General features: G+C 36.5%; 1 protein-coding gene across 5 annotated transcripts in view; it reads right to left on the reverse strand.

The window, feature by feature from the left end:
- LOC106165193 (integrin alpha-8) overlaps positions 1–23,329 on the reverse strand; it is a 44,259-nt gene that overhangs the window by 14,295 nt on the left and 6,635 nt on the right. For 2 of the 5 annotated variants that reach the window (XM_087012469.1, XM_087012468.1), the window contains 10 exons: positions 20,716–20,837; positions 19,639–19,745; positions 19,263–19,383; positions 17,828–17,910; positions 9,887–9,935; positions 6,545–6,631; positions 3,140–3,228; positions 2,716–2,822; positions 652–754; positions 47–155 (listed from right to left, as the gene is read on the reverse strand). In XM_087012469.1, coding sequence (XP_086868595.1) covers positions 47–155; positions 652–754; positions 2,716–2,822; positions 3,140–3,228; positions 6,545–6,631; positions 9,887–9,935; positions 17,828–17,910; positions 19,263–19,383; positions 19,639–19,745; positions 20,716–20,837 — 977 coding nt within the window. Of the gene's footprint in view, positions 1–46; positions 156–651; positions 755–2,715; positions 2,823–3,139; positions 3,229–6,544; positions 6,632–9,886; positions 9,936–16,840; positions 16,900–17,827; positions 17,911–19,262; positions 19,384–19,638; positions 19,746–20,715; positions 20,838–23,329 lie in introns of those variants that run through there. The other 3 variants (XM_087012470.1, XM_087012471.1, XM_087012472.1) reach the window with 3 other exon arrangements.

The following is a 23,329-nucleotide window of genomic DNA, read 5'->3' on the forward strand; positions in this document are numbered from 1 at the left end:
ATGAATGTTGGGACATTAGTTTTCCAACCAGGAGTAACTATGTTACCATTATAGTCGTCCACATTGATGTTCCCCAGTTTAGCCAGCGCTGAACCAAACCGACTGCGGCTTCTCATTCCACTTAGAGTGGTGTTCTTGGCAGCTAGAAATCTGTGCTGAAAACAAAAGAAATTTGACAAGTTTTATACAATGTCAGTCTAAAACAATTATAACTTGTCTGTACTCTGGATTCACTCCCCTCCCCCCCCCCCACCCCCCCCCCCACCCCAAAAATAAGATGCATAATTTTAACTGCCCCCCCTTTCCATCCCACTCAAGGCCCTGCCTTGATCTACTCCAGCATAGAGGTCTGTAGTGCTAGGCCCTTTAGTTGTAAGTAAGAACTACAATAATCAGCATTAATCAAAATATCAAACTAATTTCCATATGGCCATAACAATTTTTTTTTACTGGACTCGCACACATTACAAAGAAAAAAATAGTGACAATATTCAAAGCAAATGATAGTGAGATAGTAAGTACCTTTTGGGGAGTCTAATAGGAGTTAAATGAATAGAATAATTATGGGTTCATGTCCCGCACAGTATTTAATTGCAGCTGGTAAAAACATTCCTTTCTTGCCTGAAAAACAAGATTTCTTTTAGTATTTACCTCAGCATCTTGGTAAAAGATGTAAACTCTTCCAATCTCAAAGTTGTCGCTGCCTGCTGTATAGTCTGTGTAGAAAGGGGCTCCAACAGCAATGTCATCTAATCTGAAGTTTTAAATTTTAAATTCATTATTGATAATAAGTAAAGTATATAATAACTCATATTTAAATTATTGTTTTTCTTTTTATAAAGAGCTTATAAAATATGTATTACCTCCAATATTTCTGTGACTGTCAGTCACCATCATCAGGGAGTAAATGACCAGGGTCATTTCACCTGGAATGAAAATCCAGGTCAATTGCCCCTAATCATAGAAATATTGGAGGTAATACCTACATATTTTATAAGCTCTTGATAAAAAGAAAAACAATAATTAAATTGATACATACAGAGCTAATGAAACTCTTCTCTCAATAACTCATATATTTTGCATTGCCCCATCCATTCATAGTGGAAAGAGGACGATTCAAATGTTCTGAAAAGCATATTGGGTTCTTTCCAGCAACAGAAAATGATAAATACTGAGAAAAACATATTGTAGTGATTGTTTTATTTGATACTCGTGAGGAATCACCATACCCCATCCTGAATTTCAGAGGACAATTGAAGCTTTTCAGCGAAACACTCATCCACTGTCAGCATGTCTCTGATGCTGGATATAGTAAATGGCAGAGGCATGCTGACAGAAAACCCAAGGGAGTTTTTGTTAACCTTTGAAAATCAAGGTGCCTCACACTCACTCACCTCTATGACTCCACACCTGTTTTATACACAGGTGAGTCATGCTTTGTTGGTTATTCTCTTCAAGCTTGACACCTCAACAGTATCACCTACCTGAGTATTGCCCTGAGAATCATTATACTGATGGTAACTTAACTATCACTACATGTACATATTTTTACCATCTTCACCAACAGAATTGGCATGGCATAGCTAGGATACCCTAAGCTTCAGATCCCATGCATGCCAGCTTCTTCACTTTCAAATCCCCCTGTGTGCAGGATTATCCAATAAGTTGGCATATGTGAATATTAAAAAACAATTAAAATATCTGGCCTGCACCCAGTCTGAAACACGGGGTACACATAGCTAGGTTGCCTGATAAGAGAATGGAGTGTACAGAACCTATGTAACTCAGGGTGGGCACAGTGCTCATACAGTAACTATATCCCATCATATGAAGATTTTAATTTTTTAAAATTTATTTTCTATTCTGACTATTAATCAATATTTTTGTTATAATTTTTTTTTCTTTTTCATTCTTATGACAAAACACTTAGTGAACCATAGATATTTGGCTGGCATAATACCAAGGAATAGGAGGATTGTTCCAGAGAGAACGAAAAGTAAATTAATGATAGTTCACTGGAGAGTTTGCCTTTTCCATACATTTGTACAGAACATGACATGTTTCACAATGTTTCACATTGCATATAAAATAACCAGACCTGCCAAATCTATAATAGAACAGATTCAATTACCACTGCTGGCACGGTTAAAGAATACCATATATATTCCCATTTCTGTTAAGAAGAAAACAAAGGCATTTTCTACTTTTAATCTGTCATATTTTTTCACCAGCCCAACAATAAAATAGCAGGAAAACAATTAATAATTTATAAACATGTACACAATTTGAAAGGTAAACTTTTAATGACATTCATGCATTGCTACCATATAATTGTGGCAGCTATTACCTTTAGATAAAAGTGAAACGATTAAAAAACCACTAATACAGTACAAGAAATACTCCAATATGACAAAACAGGTGTAAAAATTCCATCAGACACTAGCAAATATTTACATTCCTCCTCCACAGGAGCCTGGACCTTTATCTGTCCTGATATTAGAAGTGTTTTAATGCTGGCTGGCTTGGTTATATTAGATAGGGGGCCATTACTAGAATATTACCCATACTTCATCCACTGACGCATTCACACAAAGGATTAAATTAGACTTAAACTCTGACCACAGAGCATCATCAGAACATTTAATCTCCAGCTTTATTTTGTGTTTGGGCCTCAGAAATCTTTTGAGCTTGAGGCAAGCATGTCTTTACACTTACCCGTCATTATTAAAATCATCCACAGCCACTGAAGCACCAAAGTAAGCACCGAGCTGCTCTCCACTGATGTTCGCACGGTTAAATAGAGTCTTGTCATATACAGAAACCTAGAAATATAGGCAGAAAAACTGCTTCAATAAATGATTTTATAAAGATAATAATGTTAATTTTAAGTCTTTCTAGCCCTTCCAAAAGTCCACTTCTTTTAAATCCTATCTTTTGATCTTGTCATTTTCACACTTAATTTTATTATCAATTTATCAATTCACATAAAATTAATTTACAATTGTTTCTAAAAAAACTCATTTTTATTCGAATCTTTTATATCATATATCATTTTATATAAAATTTATTACTGCTTTAAAAATACCGGATTATTTCTTTATGTCATATTATATTATATCATCATATCACATTGTTCTACCTGTCCCAGTAGTTTATTGCCTCTGGGTACACCTGCCACGAAGTCAGGATCATTGTCTCCCGTGAATTCACCTGTAGCACTGGAGTAACCTAGAAACAAAGAAATTCATAATTAACTAGTACACCATGATTGTTATTCTAGTAAGAACTGTAGAATTATGGCCCAAGGTGAGAAATTATCATTTTGAATGAATCTAGGAAACTTCATGCTGTCAACAAATTTAAGTTGTTTGAGAATTCATTACGGACTATAAAAAATCATATTACACAGAAAACTGCTTAACCATACTTTCCAGGAATTATTTAAACACATAATTTCATTTTACTCAGCATGTAAGCTCATTTAAGAAATTAGTCTCTAGCTTGAGATAAGTTAGCCATTGTTTTCTGTAAGATCAGATATCATAACAAACATCCACATGGGAGATGCTGTAGTTCGGTAATTGAGATGAATAATTTTAGACCATCATAATGGAAAGAAAACATAAAATAGTGCCAACTTCCTGCTACAACAATTAGGGGCTGTATTCCTGACCCGAGATTTCATTATTGCTCAGGACTGTTCAGACATGAACTTTCTTCTGCCTGATATATGGGGTCTTAGACTGGGTTCCTATACCAAGATCAGTCTATCAGGATCCAAGGGGAGATCAATCTATCAGGATCAATCCATCTCCAATGAAGCTGCTAAACGATAATTAATTACCCCCTAGCAGCTTCAGTAGGCGTGACAGGCATCTAAGCTGCTTAAGATGATTGCAATTTAAAGAGAATCCCCTTGAAGATAGATCGATCCACAGCTAGTCTGACAGGGCCTGGGAATGATACCTTAGTTGTTGAGAATAATTATAAGCAGCTAATATTAAGACCCATCACAGAAATGGGCAACTTTTATCAACATACTCTGTATTTTGAAGTCATCTTTTTGAGCATATTATATATTTCTGCTAGATCCTTTACAAATACACACAAATTTCTGAAGTATTCCAGCTGACTTTATCTAAATATATTACCTGGTTTATTTTGGCACTTCTCTCTTTATTTGTTGGGTTAACAGAGAAGAATTGTGTTTTCACTGAAGTTTAATAAGATGCTGTTAAAGCAAATCCCTTTAATCTAATTCATCCATATGGTAAAACTGCATTGTGTGCAAGAATCACAGAAATGTCCATATTTTTTACATGTGCTTAAAATGTTCAGGGTACCTTCACGTTTTCGTACGGAACTCCTAGATGATGCATTTATGTGTACACACACTTATCTGTACACATAAACACACACACACGGCATGAGTGTATACATGCAGGCTCCTGAGACCACCCCCCAACCCCCCCCCCCCCCCACCTCCATGAACACCATGTGATGGAAAGGTTAAAATACTGTATCAATTGTTGAATCATCAGAGACAGTCATTAAAATAAAACCCGTGATATAAAATGCGATCTTGTATCATGAGAGTTGGTGCATTAGTTCTCATTTGTCCAGAAAGATCAGTTGTGTTCTAACAAACACTGCATGTTGTATTTATAGTAGTAGATCAATGGCTAACAAACACAGGGTTAACCTTCTCCCAAATTACGGAAAAGGAAAAAAATTATTTTCTCCTGAAGTCTTTTTTTTTTTTCTTTGTTGATAATGATGCACTTTGAAGTCTCTGCCTTCCTTTTTTTCCATTTGTACATGTTTACCACCCTAACAAAACAGGCCATGACAAAGAAAAACAGTACCCTGTCTGATCTGTGCTAACATAAGGTCTGTATAGCCATTACAGCGTTCCCACATGGCCATATCTGAACTGATTTGAACTAGATTCAAAGATGTTTTTACCAGACAGTTGTATAAAGATATTTGCATAGCCTCTGGGATCTCCAGTGAGGCAATCTGTTCACTGATTATGCAAGTCGGACTGTTCTCGGTTTCAATTATTTTGTGTGAACAGGCCCTGACTAATAAGAGTACATCTGAATCGTTTGTCTGTCTACTTATACCATATTCAATTACATCCCTATATACCACCAACATAGTGCTTGACACTTGCTTCGCCTTGGCTTAATTTTTTATTTATATTTTAAAAGTTCAGAAGTCTGTCCATTCCTTACTAACAAGGGCAGTCTCAATTACTAGTAACCACCAATGAAGGAGGACTTTTTTGGTCCATGTTTTTTGAAGCTTGAATAACAACTAAGTGGGCACATGACACCAACTGCTTGTCTGTAGTAATCTATACAAGTGGATACAATCAGTTGAGTGTGGTCAAAGAATGGTGGCTACAATTTGTTCCCTGGGTTCACTTTTATTAAATTTGGAGTCTTTCCAGCACCAATTTATAACTGAAAAAGTAAAATCCTTTTTTAAAATTTAAAATCTTACCAATACCAAGCTTTTTTTCATCAATTCAAACAAACAGTTATTTGAATGACACTCTGGGGCATTTTCATTACCTTGAAGAATTACTTCATTCTTGGAAGAATTGAGGATTTTCACATCTAAATGCAATGTGAAAATACTTGAGTCATTTTGTCTCAGTTTTCCTTTACAATACAGGAATTTCCTTAACAGTCCAGCACAGTACTCACAGAATATTGTATGTGGTTTTTACATTCATCAAGTAATAAAAATCAAGATGTCAGCTGACTGTCAACTTTGCCAGCTATTGCATACAATTACTGTCCAACTACATCAAATCCCAAAACCTCAATCAAAAATTGGCACAAACTTCTCAAATGAGAGCATTCAATTAAAAAACGTACAGTGAAAATTTGGCACGAACTGCCTAAAAGAGGATATTCACAAAAAAGTTGCACTAGTCCTGTATTAACTCCTACACTGTGTATCATAAATATGCACTTCACGTTTCCATAGATCCTGTGTCTAGATCTCAAAACTGATAGGATGGATGCTGGCGACATGACAATACTGAAGATGACTGTGTTTATCTATTGGAAACAGTCCACCATAAAAACCACATTATATCTAGGGTATGCTGCACAAGGTGCTTGTGTGATGTTTGGCGATAATTTGTCTGTTTGTGTTTTGACTTGAGTTTTTTTTTTCCTTTTTGGTGTTTATGTGTTTATACGGATCCTTCACGATAAATTTATGTTATTTTTGTTTGAGTTCCGATTCATGTATATGACACTTATAATTTTTGTTTTTGTGAATGGGTACGTGTGTATGTATGTGTGTGCATGTGAGAGAGATAGAAAAAAAGAGAGATAGAGAAAATGAGACATAGAGAGAAAAGAGAGGGAAAGAGCTGGGAATCAATTAAACTTGACATTTTTGGTCATATAAGCTCCAACATTTAGCAATAATTTTTAATACAGTTTCATGTGCCTAATAAAATAAGGGTTCCAATATCAAAAGCCACACATTCCCTGATAAAACACCATCATTTAATACTTACCTAAATAACTGTCATCGTATTCCTCCGACCCTTCACTTGTTTTTGGCATGTCTCTTCGGTCGTTCAGATTTATAGAAAAGAGCTGGCCTGTAAAATAATAGCAATGAGTTTGAACTGCTGGTAATTATTATGAAAATCTTTCTTAATACTAGTACTTTCTTTAATGCCTGGACTACAGCCAGACTAATTGGAGGGATAATAGAAAGTTGCATTGTACATGTGCTCACCAAGGGTTTCAAAGGATACTGGAAACAGCAGTGGCTAGTAAAGCTGAGTTTCCAGTTTTCTCTTAACACAGGGTGCATGCATGTACTCAGACCACAATGACTGCCATATAAGATTGCTTAAGATGTTCACTGCTCATGTGCAGACATGAAGATGTAGCTTGTCACAACTACCAGTCACATAAAATTAATATATGCTAGACATATTAACACTAATCTAGTTACAGTAAGACCCCATTTCCATATATTTTAGATCCATCTATCCCTTTGGGGAGTCTCACTAGATTACTGTCAGCTTAGCCGGCTTAAGCGTCTGTCACGCCTACTGAGAGCTGTAAGGGGGTAATTAACTATGGTGTGCACTCGGCTGACTGCAATTTAGCTTGAACCCCCAGGGAGTTAGGTCGATCTAAATCTTAATACTTGGATCGATCTAAATCTCTGGGAATACACCCTAAGTCCATGAGCATCCCTCCTGACATATACTATTAACACAGCACAATACTAAAACGTAAACTTCATCTCTCTCATTACACAAGTTAACATTGTAATAGTCATATTACTATTTAAACAAGAAGGAACCACTGTCTTCCAATTAACTATAATTAACCAAGCAGTAAGATACAGTGGATCAGGGCACACTTACTTCACACTGTTTCTGGCAAGTATTCAATTTGCACGTTTTAGTTTTAACTTTTTAGCCTGAATGTCCCCTTTCTGATAAATGTAAATACATAAATACAGAGTTATTCAAGCTACGTTTCAAACTTCTCAGCCTTATTAAGTGTAACAGAGGCTTTAAAAAGTGCCACACTTTTTTCAGACACAGCACCACCCCTACCATCAAACTTTCTGCATGGAATGAAAAGTAAGAAGTTTGTCATTTTCTGCCTGGGATTTACTTAGTTATATGTTGAAATCTCAGTTCATGGTCTCAGACCCCATTCCCAGAGATTAGATCGATCTACTTTAGATCGACCTAACTCCCTGGGGGTTCAAGCTAGATAGCTGTCAGTCGAGCGGGCACGAAAGTTAATTACCCCCTTATAGCTTGTAGTAGGTGGGACAGACATTTAAGCTGGATTATCTGACAGTAATCTAGTGAGACTCACCACGGGGATAGATCGATCTAAAAGCTCTGGGAATACGCCCTAAGTTAGTGCTGATGTGAACTGTGAGCAAAGCATTCTTCAGAAATAATAGAGGGCACTGTCCATAAGATGTGACCCCCCTGTTTTTGTAATAAAGATATCGCTATCCCAGCTCTTTGTTCCAGCAATAAATATAATGGACTGGTTATTTTTTTCAACAAAGGAAGCTTTATTCATGAGACTGGCAGTTTAATATGAGCACTTTTTTGTAGAATTAATATGACAAAGGCAGCAGTTCACACAAATGTGGAAGAAATTTAGAGTCAACCTTAGTTGGCATATCAAATGTGCATTAGTTGTTTCTACCCATCCTTTTCCTGACATTTAACTACTGTGGTACTTGCATTGTTTTTTTTTTTTTTTTTTCTTTTTTTTTTTTTTTAATTTTTCGGCTGAAATATTTCACATTTCCATTTTTACAGGTTATCATGACCACTCATCTGAAAAAAATATAAACAAGGCCAACATGAGCGGAAGTCTTTGAGAGAAAGATTTTATCTCTTTTTTTAATGTCTTATACATTTGCAAGTATTTAAAATTGAAAAAGCAAGTCAAACTGAGACAGGACATGTAAGCAAAAAACTTCTCTCCACAGATTAATAAGAACCAGATTATAACCACTTCCATGGCTGCCATTTGGCAATGTTTAAATCTGACTGAGAGTCACACAGGCCGAAAAAATAGTCAGGAAGTGGACAAAGGTCATAACTACAAGTGGTGCAGGGCACAGATTGTGCGGTCAGCAGCCCTTAACATGGATATCATAATTGTGGTAGTAATTTTTGACCAGTATGCCACCAAAACTGGCCTCTCTCTAACCCCAATAAATTTCTGGCCCCATATGAAGAAGAGCCTTCATTTCCTATCATAATTTTGTGTTAAGGCTGTTAAATTCATGTTCAGGATAAATATTACTTGGGCTTGTAATGCAGAAAATGTAAAATGTTTTAAATAAATACTTTTTTTCCAATTTAACATTTATTTGGGTTCAAAGAAATAAAGAATTAATAAGCTTAAATAAATGAAAATGCTTCCATAAGCATAACACTCAGCTCAGCAATATCAATTGCAATCAACCTGGTGAGTCCACAGTTTGTCCAGCATGTAAACCAGAGCAGAGTATTAAGGTTCTGCGTGAAAAAAAATTGTGAATAAAACCCATGGCATTTAATGCAGATAAGAGAACCATTTCCCCTGAGAACATAGCCCTGGGTTCAATTAACATACCTGGTTGAAAAAACTAACACAGGTTTAGGGAAATAAACACCATTTGGGAATGGCTACTGCAGGGACACCCTGAGTTGGCACTGGGGAGATAACTGATAACAAACCTTTGCATTATCAGTACTATCGGCACTGAATGATCCCGAATTCCCCAGTAGATCGGACCACTCTACCCATTTTCAATGTGTGCATCAGTATGCATTTCGGAACAAATTTTGAGATGAGATGCACTATTTTCCAACCCCGCTCAGAATCATCACTATCACATTGCATACTAGGCAAGAGCAATGTCGCATCTGATACTTTGAAGTGTGTACTGACACACACCTTGAAAACGGATAGTGTGGTCCGATCTACCGGTAAATTCAGGATCATTGGGTGCCAAGTCTTGTAGTTGGGTAGGCCTTCCTGTGTCATTGATGGAAACTGTGAAACACAGGGTGGTAGTATAGCTGGCCATGCAGAAATGGAGGCATGTCAGTGTGGCTGAGAATCTGGTTTCCTTATGACCCCCTCCCCCAAAAAATTGATAATCCTTAAGAGACCAGGGCCCCATAACTCGGAAGCATAGTGCATTGCGACCGAACGCAAGCATCTTGATTCCATAACTCGCCCATACTCACCCCATATAATACATTGTAGCCTCTATGTGATATCGTTATTCGCAATATGCGATGCTTTCTAATAACAGGGCCCAGCCTATAAACAATTGTCATCTTACAAATTTAGTCTTGATAACTTACCTTGCCAGTAGTAGGCTCCGACAGCACCAACCAACAGCCTTTCTCCATCCTAAGTGATATTAATAAAAGACATAAGTTTAAGTTATCTTTGTAGCCATTATTACTGCAGAAATAAATATGGTTCTTTACTGATTATTAACCCAACATGACAGATTATTATGCAACATACTGGTATAATATAAAAAATATCACATAAAACTAGTGGTAAAACATACAATAGATTATTTTGAAGTACAATATTGAAATAGAAAGATTATAAATGCTTAGATCTAACAACCCCAATCACCAACTGCAAACCTTGGTATATAAATTTAAGTACAAGGTGGAAAAGCATTCAAGAGAAAGGTAAAAAATGGTCCACCGATTCTCGTCAAAATATTTTAACGATTGTATTCAGAGGCATCAGAAGTTCAAAGCACCAGTAACATTGCAACACAGTGACAACTTCACTACCAATCATTTACCTTCATTTTGGCAATTCATTCATTCATTTAAAAAGGTCTACACAGTATGCTTATTTATGATGATTAGAATTTAATGCACAAAGATAATAGTTTTTTAGAATCACCTAATATTATAATATGCGAATTAAACTTCTAGCAAATAAATCATAATTTTCTAGAGCATTATGGGTTGATATTTGTTTTTAATAATAAGCCCTACTACTAAAAATGAATAAAAGCCAAATTTTACTATGAAAAATTAATATTTTGGTTATGGAGTATTTATAAGGAGATATTTAATTATATAATGACAGGTACACTGGATTTTATAAATACAATTAATATGTGAAAACACTATAAATTTTATAGTGCTGTGAAGCAATTTTATTACTCTATCTGTTGTTAAATAAATAATTGTTATGTATCTAGTTAACATAAATAGAATGGCTGTGCACAAATAATAATTATCATACCACGTCTAGTTTCAAAGCTTCAACCAAAGTGATACAAGAACATACCTTTTTAAGTGTAGATTCAGCATTTAAGAACCTAGTGAACAAACCAGATGATTTTTTTTTCCAAATCAATTCCAATAAATGTGGTTTTTCCATTAGGCATAAGAGGTAACACTTTTCTGAGGTGAAAATAATCAATAACTCATTAGAGACCTATCAATAGTAGTTGGGTGTGCCCATTATTTATTGGTCTAAATTGAATTTGGTTTTTAGATGGGGCCTACATGTAGGTATAGCTAACATTCATCAAGCTTGTGAAGTGTTTGTTTTCATGTTTATGAAGCTGAATGCCATTCCCTGATTTCTGTATTCACAAGCTGAAAGCTGCTTTTCATTTCCTTTTTCTATTAATTCTACTTTTTCTGAAGTCTCTCTCTCTCTCTCTCTCTCTCTCTCTCTCTCAACATAGGTTAAGCTATTTTGTAAAGGGGGGGAGGGGGGGGTAAATTGCCACTTCCATTATTATGGCTTCAGCACTAACACCCAAGCTGCTCCCAGACACATGCAATATGTACTAGTATAAGTAATAACCCATATATACATGCACAGGTATGCTGCCTGTATTCCCCTCTTTCGTACTAAGTTTTACTGGCCTACAGCTTATATTGACACCTTCCAGATCACTTCAGACAAAAGTTGACATCTAAAAGACAAGAACACTTTGAATTTCCCTGAGAGCCATTAAAGCAAGGAACAGCTAGACAACCTGATGGATTAATTTCCCAGAAATCAATTGGGCAACAAAGAAAAGATTTCCATCACTGTCCAAGTAGCTGTAAATTTTCAAGAAAGTAATGAGACATCACAGGAAGACAGGGGTCTCTGGTGAGCTTGGAATTCAATTTCCAGGAATATATTGCTCTGTCAGCTAAGACCTAACCCGCCAGTTTAAAAAGTGCAAAAAAAAAAATGTCCACTGATGGTTCTTAAACATACCTTACTACTTAGCAATATTCAATGTCAGACCTTTTGCCATTGATTTTGGATGGGTCATCTTTTGGTAACAGTCATTATTTCACATGACATAAAATGCAATTTGTCATTTATTTATCATTAAAATTGAAATACAGGCAATCCTCAAATGCATTTCAGCTTGGGCAATGATTTTTCACTACGGAGGTTATTTCCCATTTTTTTTCTTCAGTCTTAATTATAAGTGCAAACATAGCCTCATTTAAAAAAGCTTTACACTAATCACCAAACCCCACAATTCCCCAGATGTTGTTAACCCCAGGGGGTTCATCTGATGAGGCAGATTAAAGACATTAAGTCATGTTACCTGAGCTCACACCTGGGGAACTCTCCCACTATCTGTACCTTCCTGCCTTACACCTGTTCTATCTGCCCTGCTGCCAAATATCTGACTCAAAAAATGTGGGATTATCTTTGTCATAAGCTCTGGAGCCAGCTCATAAAAGAACTTGAGTATTACCAGAATTCAGCATGAGCATGCCTTCAATACTTGCCTGATATGTGTGTAGACCTGGACATTTTCCTTTCTAAATTTGCCAGCCATTGAAAAAAAATTAGCACCTGCAGTCTTCTACCTTAACTATAATATAACACATGTTCTCAGTGCACTACCTAACACATGACTGAGGAAAGTTTGACTTATCTTCATAGGAGACTCATCGAGTTTTTTTATATGAGTCTGATATTTCTAGAACCTTCTAATTCATTCTTCTTTCTGTATATTCCCAAATTCTACTCATTAGCAAGAATTCAAAACAATTTAAACTTGAAATTTTATTGTTGTTCAACTTGATTATTTATCAAATCAAATATTCATTTTTATCATGCCGCTTAAAGGGATAATAACTCTTCGTTTTAGCCAAAAAAATGAATTTTCCTGCAGTAAACAACAATTTTCCCATACTTACCAATGGTTAATGAATCCATTTTTACATTCAAAGTTAGTCCCTGTTTTTTTTTTCTAAAATGTTTGTTTTTTTGTTATAATCTCTTAAGAGATTATAACAGAGTATAGCCATCAATGGAGGTCATGTGGTCTAAAGACAAGCTCAGATATCAGAATAATAGCTATAACTGCAGTTTTTGTGGTACAACAGAATATATTATATTTCTATGAGTTGTTCACAATGTTTTGATTATGAAATATAGATCTCATACGAAGAGTTATTATCCCTTTAATGCTTTGTTCAAAGTACAACACTTTTGTTTCCCTTAATCAATTCTTCATTCTCGACCAGATTTCTATTATCTGTTCTTACCACACATCTGAGTCAGAAAAATGAGACCTTATCTTCATTTCCTTCAGCTTTTCAGCTAGGTACATTTTTTTCCTTTGGGAAGAATTTTTATTTCACACTGTCTGACTATGTTATGACTAAATGCATATCAATTTCTTTAAAATTCACTAAATCATTCCTACTTCCTGACATAGAACACATTTTGATAACAAGTTCTCACTTAATTCTGTCTTTTTTTATAACAAGGTAATTATTTCATTAGGCACTTATGTACAAGTAACTTAAATCCCTTTAATTTGGTGGATAATTGGATTTCAAAACAAACTAGGAAGTCTCCCCACATACTCTAATGTGTGTATATCCTCACTTGTCTAGGCCCATATCTGCCTTGTACAGAGCTCCATTTATTGGGGAAAATGTTGCGATGAAACCACAAAAACCAAATCCTGAAAGGCAGACTTCTGATATCATCTCTCTATCTCCCATACTTTTATGTCCTTTTCCTGTCTGCATTACACTAGTACATCCCAAACTGCTCTCTCTCTCTCTCTCTCTCTCTCTCTCTCTCACACACACACACACACTCTCTCTCTCTCTCTCTCTCTCATCTTCACCCTTCTTCCTTAAATTCGCCATTGCCCACCTCTCATTCAGCAAAAATCCAGGAGGGAATTCCTTTATCACCTGAGAGAAAGAGACAGGTGATAAGGAGTCCACATTGGTCAGATATGAAATACCTAGAATTTCCTAGACATGACCAATAGAAATCACCATAAAGTATGGCTATACATAGTCCTGGACAGTCCTCTGTGTACATTAATAGATGCCACTCCATTTTACATGCCATTGTTCTCAAAATACCCCTTTGTAGTGACCTTATTTCAAAAAAACATTTTTTTTTTTTTTTTGGGGGGGGGGATAACAGATATTAAGGGGGAGAGAGAGTACGAAACTGAACTATGCCCCCCTCTCTTCATAAAATCCTGAACCCAGCCCTAATAATAAGCTTTGCTTGAAAATTCCTCCAACTATACCCACACAAACTATTCCTCAACACTGACTTTTCTAAAGCCTTCACTACAGACCAATTTATTTATCTAATCTCTCACCCATCAATTTTGATTTTTATTTATCATTTCTGTCTGAAGTGCTGCCCTGATTAAGAATAGGAAATAACATGCAAATACCTGATGTGCAGTCTCTCACCCTTTTTTTCTGTGAGATAAACTATCTGAAATGACTGGATTGAAAACCATTTCCCAATCAGTGACACTGAATTCCGCAGTAATCACTCTCTGGGCTTTATCCCGTCACTGGAAACCTGGACCACTCAGCCTAAGATCTCTTCTCAAAGCTTTCAAATTACAAGCCAAATTCACACTGTGGACATCCAGAACTTTTCTGAACTGATCCAATTGAAGTAAGGGATACCATTCAACATTTTTGCTGATTGCAATAAAAATGGTGGCTAGACAGCAAATCATCAAGCAATCAATTTTCAGCACAATGTAAACCTGAGTCAACAGATTTACATTTGGTCTTAAGTATTTGTAACTTTGACCAACTGAGAAGTGATCTGCAGAAATCCACTGTGAACTTGTCTCTAGTCTATATATACTAAATCCTCCCTAGGAATTTCAACCTCTTCACCCCTTCCTGACCTGTACTTCATTCATTAAAGCCATAGCCCTGTATCACATCAGATTACTGAGAGCTGGTATTCCTCTGGAATGATTTGCTTTAGAAAAAACAACAGAGAGAGAACATGATGCTCATCTATTACTGATGATAGATGATGCTCATCTATCATCAGTAATGTTTTGATTTCTACTAATTTTTAAATTCTCTCTCTTTCCCCCTCCCCCCCCTCTCTCTCTCTTTCTCTCTCTCTCTCTCTGCAGGTGGTCTTGGTTCAGTTTAATTGGTGTTCTTCATCAATTACCTTGTTAAATCTCTGTAAACTACAGGTGACTATTAAGTTGTTTAAAGCTAGAAGTGCAATTTGTCAAAATTAAACCTCCTTAACATTTGTCTGGACCAATCATCCTGTCAAAGCGTGTTAAGTTAAACCATTTCATCTCCAACAAACTCTCAGCATTGCACTCTTGCATTCCATATCACAGGCCACTTGGGAAAATTGAAATTAGCCAATTTTCTCTGATCTCAATTCTTTTCTTTTCAAATTTTTTTTACACATTTTGGTCAAGAGCATATAATACAGTTCCTCACATTTTTGCCATTTCTGCTGACACTAATTAGTTCAAATATTTCCACACATTTCTTTTTCAAAAAAATTCTAAAATCCCTTGCCTGTTGTACATAATCTGGCTCCTAGCAAAAATTTATTCAGGTATTTCTAATTATTTTTAGATGTGAGAAACTTAGAAAGATTAGTGTAATTTTTACACATGATAGTCTGATTTCTGAAAAAAAGGTCCAAATTCAGCAACCATGTAATGACTACCGAAATACGAGAAGGATAATCTACCCAAAGTATTCAAAATGCAGCTTGGTATCAGAGAGCCGGGGTAAGCTTTTGCAGAGATAATATGAGCTCTTGCTTTTAGAATACTCTTTACTGGTTATTTTCTTAAGATTCTAACACTGGGTTACTGTATTTCCAAATTAATTGGGTACATTTCTCTCAATTTGAGCTTTATTTTCTTTCAGTAATAGTATATGGTATCAGCATTCGTTCCCCCACAGTTTGGACAAATAAAATGTTTCTTTTGCCTACATTAACAGAGAGAGAACGTCCATAATTATTTAGTTAACAATAAACCTTTAAATTAAGATACAGGAACAAGATGCAATTCACTGTTTGAAAGATAATCTGAAATTAAAATTCATTAACATTTATTTAACCATGAAAAAAAAAGGAAAAAGAATTGCTCAGGCTCCATAGTTTTCATACAAAAGAAAAGCACCTAAATGAAGCAAAAGAAAGATAATTAACGAGTCAGGTAACAAGATCTCCAGAAAGTTTTTTTAAAAACACCAAACAAAGTGAGAAACCAAATAACAAGATAGACCTCATTTTCCATGCAATGTTTGTTTGCTCCCTTTTTTAACCTCCCCCAACCCAGAATTTTTCTTTGTGTGAAAAAGAGCCACTTATAAATCCACTTATAAATGTCCTGTCAAAGTGACCCTTCTGTAGTAATTACCCAGTGTGTGCTATTTATAGCCAACCAGGGAATTCTCTCCCCATTTTTGCTACCTATGGCAGCAATAAGAATATAACCTCTTTACAACTTTTTGGGGAACCAAACATATTTTGCCAATAATGTGATAAACACATTAGAATGATTGCAAAAACATAATACATTTGATCCAACACTGTATAACAATCAAAGAAAGAAGACTGTAAAACAATCAAATAGAGAAGCCCAATGAGAATTGACACTGAGAAGGAAAACCTGTCCTGTATATTGTAAATAATCACTCCTTGCCACAGTGTAAGGCCTTGTTCGTTAAAATGACACTGCCTCTTTCTGCAGATTATAGCCACAAGAGGCAAATATGATAAAAACCAACAAAATTTATTTATCACAAAAATGTCATATCATACATACTAATGCATTACCCCAGTTTATGTGTGACAGAATCCTCTTTGGGAATTTCTTGCAGAAAGTTGCAGAGTAAGGCCTTAAACTGCGACAACATCACCTCACCCCACCCCGCTCTGCCCCACCCCCTCCATTACCCCCAGGTTTCCCTCCACAGGTCAGCAAACCAGGAGTAGAATAGAGAATCAATCAATGTAGAATAAAGAAGCATACTAACAATTAACACCGCACTGAAGCCTGCCTGACACGACCCCTGTCTGTGATAGCCCCAGGCCGCTGGAAAGGACAGAGACAGCTGAGATGGACTGTGCATATGGAGATTCTGGTGATATCATGTGGGGAGAGGAGGGAGACTGTCCAGTTGCTCTCTCTCTCTCTCTCTCCTTCTCTCTCTCTCTCTCTCTCTCTCTCTCTCTCTATCTATCTATCTCACGCACGCACAGCCAAATTAACACACAGTCAATGGCTTACTCTCTATCACACCCACACATAATTTTTTTCACTTTCTCACTCATTTAAATTATCTCTCCCACTCTCTCTCTTTCTCTCTCTCTTACACACACACACACACACACACACACACACACACACACGCTCACACACACACACACACACACACAGGATTGCGAGAGAACATCTGGACAGTTGCATAGGACAAGGGCTGGACATACAGATGACCACTGCCATCTACATTGAAGCTGCTGTTAGTATTTCAATTAGTAATTTTACTACAAAGCATGCACATAACATGCATTTATAATTATAGTACTCATTCAACATGCGTAACGTAGTAGCAGGCAGCAAGCAAGCATGCACGACGCACGATGCATCTCTAATGCACAAGGTACTGGTGCACTTACAACTGATGCAAAAACCAAGTACAACAGCCTGGGGTTAAAGATGAGAGCAATACTTATTGGACTTGCTCATGTTTTAACAGTAAATCTCAGTTCAATTATGAACAATTTTCTTTTCAGCAAAAGAACACATTAAACTTTTTTGTCAATTTTTTTCAATTTAATTTGGCCTAAAATATCTAATATTGTTTCTACCATAAATTCCTTCCAAAAGTGAATCCAGAATTGATTTATTAATTCAATGATTGATTGAGTTATTAAATATTTATGCATTACTGCTCCAATGACCCTGAATCTCAGGCTTAATGTTGTACTGATTTTGGCTGTGATTTCCTAAGTAAACTTACATCCCCAAGAGAGGCAGACCAGCCTTGCATGCAGAACCCCTGCTTGTGATACTGATCTACGGTACTCGTCAGGAAGTCCACGGCTGATGATGAAAATGAACACGCCATGTAGTTGAAAAAACATGTGAAATATCAAGATGATACGGTAATTATTCAAAAATTTCAAACCTGTCACGTCAAGGAAAGAAATCTATCAGTCTTGTTTAGAAATTAATGAATAATTACCATAAGTGTGCTGACACCCTGAGTCCCAAGGTAAGTATCTACTCACTTCCCCTGAGTCTGTGGACTAGCTCCACATGCCGCACTCATGTTTAGCTATCATGGCATTTTCCACAGCTTATGACTTTTATGAAATTGGTGCAATTTAAATGAAAAAATATTATGCTATGCAATTCATTACTGTTAAACTGTGTGCTTATCAGCTATGATAATAGAATATATATTCAGGACGTAAACACTTGATTGCAATTGTCTCCAATAAAACAGTACAGTTGACCTCAAAGTTTGCACAATGAGGGTAGCAATCAAGCGACCGTTTCCTGTTTCAAACCAACTAAAACACAGCTCTTGACATGCTTTTCATTGCATGTGTGCTGTCATTACCATGGCAACAGTGATTTAATTCTTTCATTCTATACAGAATAGCGTAAACATGATTTTCTTTTTGTTTTCCAATTTTCATTTCTGTCTTTTACTTTTCTTAAATTGTTTAACTACACACAGTTTTAGAAGTAAAATTTTGAATTACCAAATTTATTGATTTGCCCTGATTTTAGGACAAGAAAAAAACATTTTGTGAAATGAATGTGAAGGGAAATCAGAAATGAAAACAAAAACAAAAAACATATGTTATCAACTTGAAACTAAAAAGTAAAACAACTTAAAAGTCTACATACTATAACTAAACTGCGGAAAACTATAGAGCAAAATAAACTAAACAAAAACTATGTTGCTACATTATAAAAAAATTAAGTCTCACAAACTATTTATAAAAACTAAGTAACTGTTTAATATGAACAAAACAAACTAAAAACTAGTCTGAAGCAAAACTATAAAACTAAAAATAAATGTTAATCTAAAAGCAAAATATAAAAAAAAATAAATAATGATAATAAACTTTTATTTATGACATTTTCCTGAAAGTCAAAACATGTAACACAAGAAGAACAGACAGCAATGAAATCAAAAAGATTGTATACCATATGTGGCTTACCAATAATCAACTGTTCATGAGTGTAACAAAGTTAAAGTAGTTAACTAATCACCCTGTCTTTCAAAGTTAACAAGAAAACAGTATCTAAAATTACAGGCTGGCCCTACAAACAGATAGGTTTCCAGCAAACTTAGGGTGCTTTTACTACATATATTATCGAACAGTAAATAATCGTTCTAGACTGATATAAGCATAATTTGTCACTATGAATGAACTCACATGTTCGGCATGGCGAATATTCAATAAACCGCGTGGCATTGTTGCTGGCGACGTAGCACGTGCCCACAGGTTCTCGTTTGTCTAAACCACGCGAGAAGTAGACATACCGCGGCGCACACGCCTGGAAAGAAATACACTCTCAAATATTAGTAACAGATTTTTCCTTCTTATTGGGATATTAGCGGATTATATGAAGAATCCGAAGACCAATGTAAAATTCTGAAAAATATGTTGTATTTTATCAAATTATTTATTCATCTTCAATTTGTCGAACTTTAAACCGGGTAAATGACGACAGAGTGTAATTCACCTGTGTGTGTGTGTGTGTGTGTGTGTGTGTGTGTTTGTGTGTTTTAATTTAAGCACTGTAACATACCACAATATGTCTGCCGTCCTGTGAGCTCCTAACTGTAGCTCCGAACCACTGTCCTGACTTGGACTCGGAGGGGACGTCTGCTGTTCCATTCCAACTTGTGTCAGCTCCTAAAATAACAAACAAGTTAAACCAAAACTGGCAAAATGAAATCACCTCCAGTTTTTTACGCTTCCAAGCACGCCAAAACGTCATCGCTATGTGAAACGTGCCCCCCCCCCCTTCCCCCCTGCAAACCCGAGTTGTAGAACTCAGTGGAAATTAATATTTATTCAACATCCGCATCCCTATGCAGATATACTGGCCATCCGAGATTTAATTGCTGTGGTCAATGTAGACTAAATAATTCGGTCTTAAACTCAAGTCAATAGTTTTCGGTCTAAAGCGGATTTGTGCAACCGGCCGCAGATTTGGTCCTCAAATGACACGTAATGACTCCTTGTTGACGCAGAACACACACTTTAATGCGCAGTATATTGAATTACAAGATGTCTCATTTTGCGGTGTATGTCCCTGCTCTATTTGATAGTGTTCTCCTCCTCCCTCGGGTCTTCCCCTACAGTTTTACACACAGAATGCTAGAGTGAATATGATCCTGGAATTACTCTGTATGAATAGGCGTACAAAGCGGTCGTGTTGTCCTTAGATGACATGGTTACAATAGACGAATACTTTACCTATAACACAGGTGTTAAAGATAGGACATTGTGCCGCCATTGTGATCTGTTACAGAGGCCCATTTTATCTGACAGTGTTAAGTGCAGCAAAACCAGCCTTCTATCTATACAGACCCACCTTAATAATCGACAGTTTTTTTAATGGGAGAATAAACAGATTTATAAATTTGAAAATTTGAAAATGTTTTTATAAGAAAAGGTTTAGGTCTAAGCATTTTGGGAAGAACTGTGATGTTGTGGGAATTCTTCCCTGTCTACAAAAAGGACAACTCTTACCAATTGTGTTGTTTGAGTAACCCGAACAGACAATGAGAGAGAGAGGGGGGAGAGAAAGTGCGGAGAGAGAGAGAGAGAGAGAGAGAGAGGAGAGGGAGAGATGAGCCAGGTAAGTGTCATAACTCACCCTGCGTATCAAAGGGTATTGTTTGACAGGATCTATTGTCCATGGGGTTACACATGTACACAGCGCCCCCCTTCTTCACTCCCGGCTGGTTGGTCTGGGACTTGGGAGCACCTATCAACAGCCTGGAGGAGAAAAAATACATATATAGGCCTACTATTCTATATAATATAGAATAACATCATATGAAATAAGTACTAGTAGACCCCATGATTAGACTTCTTTTATTATAATGCCGATAATCTTTATACTGTATATCAAAATACTGGACTGAGTCACTGTACAGCACTTCATATAGCCTAAACTGTTTTAACTTTTTCAATAGCTTTAATTCCTGAATCAAACAAGATTGTTTAAATGTAACCCGAAATTAAAATGGAACTAGTTTTTTTACTTGATTTGCACCCCCCCCCCCCCCCCCCCACCAGCCCTTCGATTAAAAATATCACACATTTGGAAACTTGAGAATGACAAAATCTGGTTCTCTCCCATTATATAATAAACCAGTACAAACTACTTTATCAGCGGCATGTGTGAACAATGCACTAGAAACATATCTAATATCACTGTGAATAGAACAGAATATTCTTATATCTAAGGAATGTAACAAGCTGGAAGTGAAATATATCTAATGTCATTCTGAACAAAGACGATATCTGAATGAAATTATATAAGAGAGAAACGTATTCGATATCTGTACATAGAAGATGAAGTACACAACATATCTGATATCATTCTGTTTAAAAGATGTTCATTTGATGCGGGGATGCTCTGATGTAAGGACGGGGCGAATAGGGCTGCGTCCAGCCCCATTTTCATTCAAAATTTATTTAATGAAGGTTTATGACTGAGACCTTCCCGTGTATGTCCCTCGCATGATGAAGAAGTTGAGGAAGTAAATGTTTTGGTTTGGCGAAGATAAGATTAGTGGCCCTGTATCACTTCTCAATAAGCCAAAATGCTTGCTTATTGTATTAATCCGCCAGTCTTTGAGGTTATATATTTTCAATGATGCGGGCTAAGGCCACTTTTTTACTCCCTGTAAAGAGTGCTACTACAGTTTTTGCTGAAACCGTCTTGAACGCAGCCAATGACATGCTTGTATGACAATGACATAAGCGCAAAGTACGAGATGTGTTTATTTCAGTAAATCTTTTAATTTTAAACTCTATACGCGTTGGACATAGACCTTTGGAATTCTTCCAGCAGTTTCTACCGATCTGCGTACGTAATTAGTGAGTGGTTCTAAGACGATGAAGTTCCGTTGTTGTATATATTGAATTGTGTACGTGACAATGTGGAGAGAGGAGTGGTGAACGTTGCTCCACCTCTTTGATATTTTCGTTATCTATTGAGTGCTGTATATCCGTTAAAATGCGATAAAGGCAACACTTAAAGGCGTTAGGAAGTCTGATTATGGCAGGAACGCTTTATTAGTTTATTGCCGAATGAAATAAGATGAATTATGACGTTTCAAAGATATTTGGCAACGCTCGTCTCTCGCGTATAGATGCACTTGCAAGAAGGGGACACACGCGCCCCCCCTCCCCCCCCCCCCCCCCCCCCCCCACTCTCTCTATTTTTGGGTGTCACAAAAAACATTGCCAATTGTCTTTCACCTGCTAAAGTGACATTCCACCAGTGATAAATATACTGTTACATGAAACCTTCGTAACTTACCGTTGCGTTTCAGGATACATTAAATGCAACGACTTCAAGCGTACCCCTACTTCCATGTACGGTTTTATATCTATATCCGCTCTACTTCAACCTTTTTGAACCCTCTGACTCAGGGTTTAACGGGCGGACACCTGTATGCAAGCTGCGACCGTCTCTGCTTTAGTTTTAGAACAATTTAAGATAAAACGTTGCTGGACGCGACTGATGTCCTAAGTTTTTCCGTGATTATTGAAAAGTGTGTGGGGAGGAGGGAGGACTTCTCGTTTTTATTGCGTAAAGAAAGCACCGTAACCGCTCTGCCTTCATTAGCTAGATTTTTACGAAGACATTTGAATTTACAAATTTACAAATTAAATTTACAAATTAAAATTTACAAGCTGTCGTGCACATTAAGCATCATCAAAAATATAATTCATGACACTTATATTATTTCCCTGGAAAAATTAATTAAATTGAGGCAAAACTATTTTGTTTAAAATTTCAGGACCACCGCGCAGAAAAAAATGAAATATAAATATAGCTATATTCTATAGTGAGAGGTGGAATTACATAATAGGGCGGGTGGTAGGAAATGTTTGTTAAACATGCAGCTGTCAGTGTCAGGCCTATCTTTCAACACGTATTCTCTCCCTTTTCACACTTCCCGGCTCTCCTTGAGTGCATTCCAAACCCATCGCGAGCAAATTACAAATTATTCCCAAAAGCCGCTTTAACAACAAGGCAAAAACGACCTGAGTCGAAAATCAGTTATTGAACAAATAGTGATTTTATTGAGAAGTGTCGTGGTCAGTTGAAATAAACTTGGGTTTTGAAATCTGACATGGAGGTCACGTATCAGACGAAACTCAAACCGATGCTGACGAGGTCACTACGATCGTTTCTCTGGAATTTTATCCACTTGAGCAGGGTCATTAATTAGGATAGTTAACCCCATCCT

The sequence above is a fragment of the Lingula anatina genome, chromosome 5 (genome assembly GCF_051362555.1).
Source record: "Lingula anatina isolate TDL-2025a chromosome 5, LinAna3.0, whole genome shotgun sequence".
NCBI classification, from domain to species: domain Eukaryota; kingdom Metazoa; phylum Brachiopoda; class Lingulata; order Lingulida; family Lingulidae; genus Lingula; species Lingula anatina.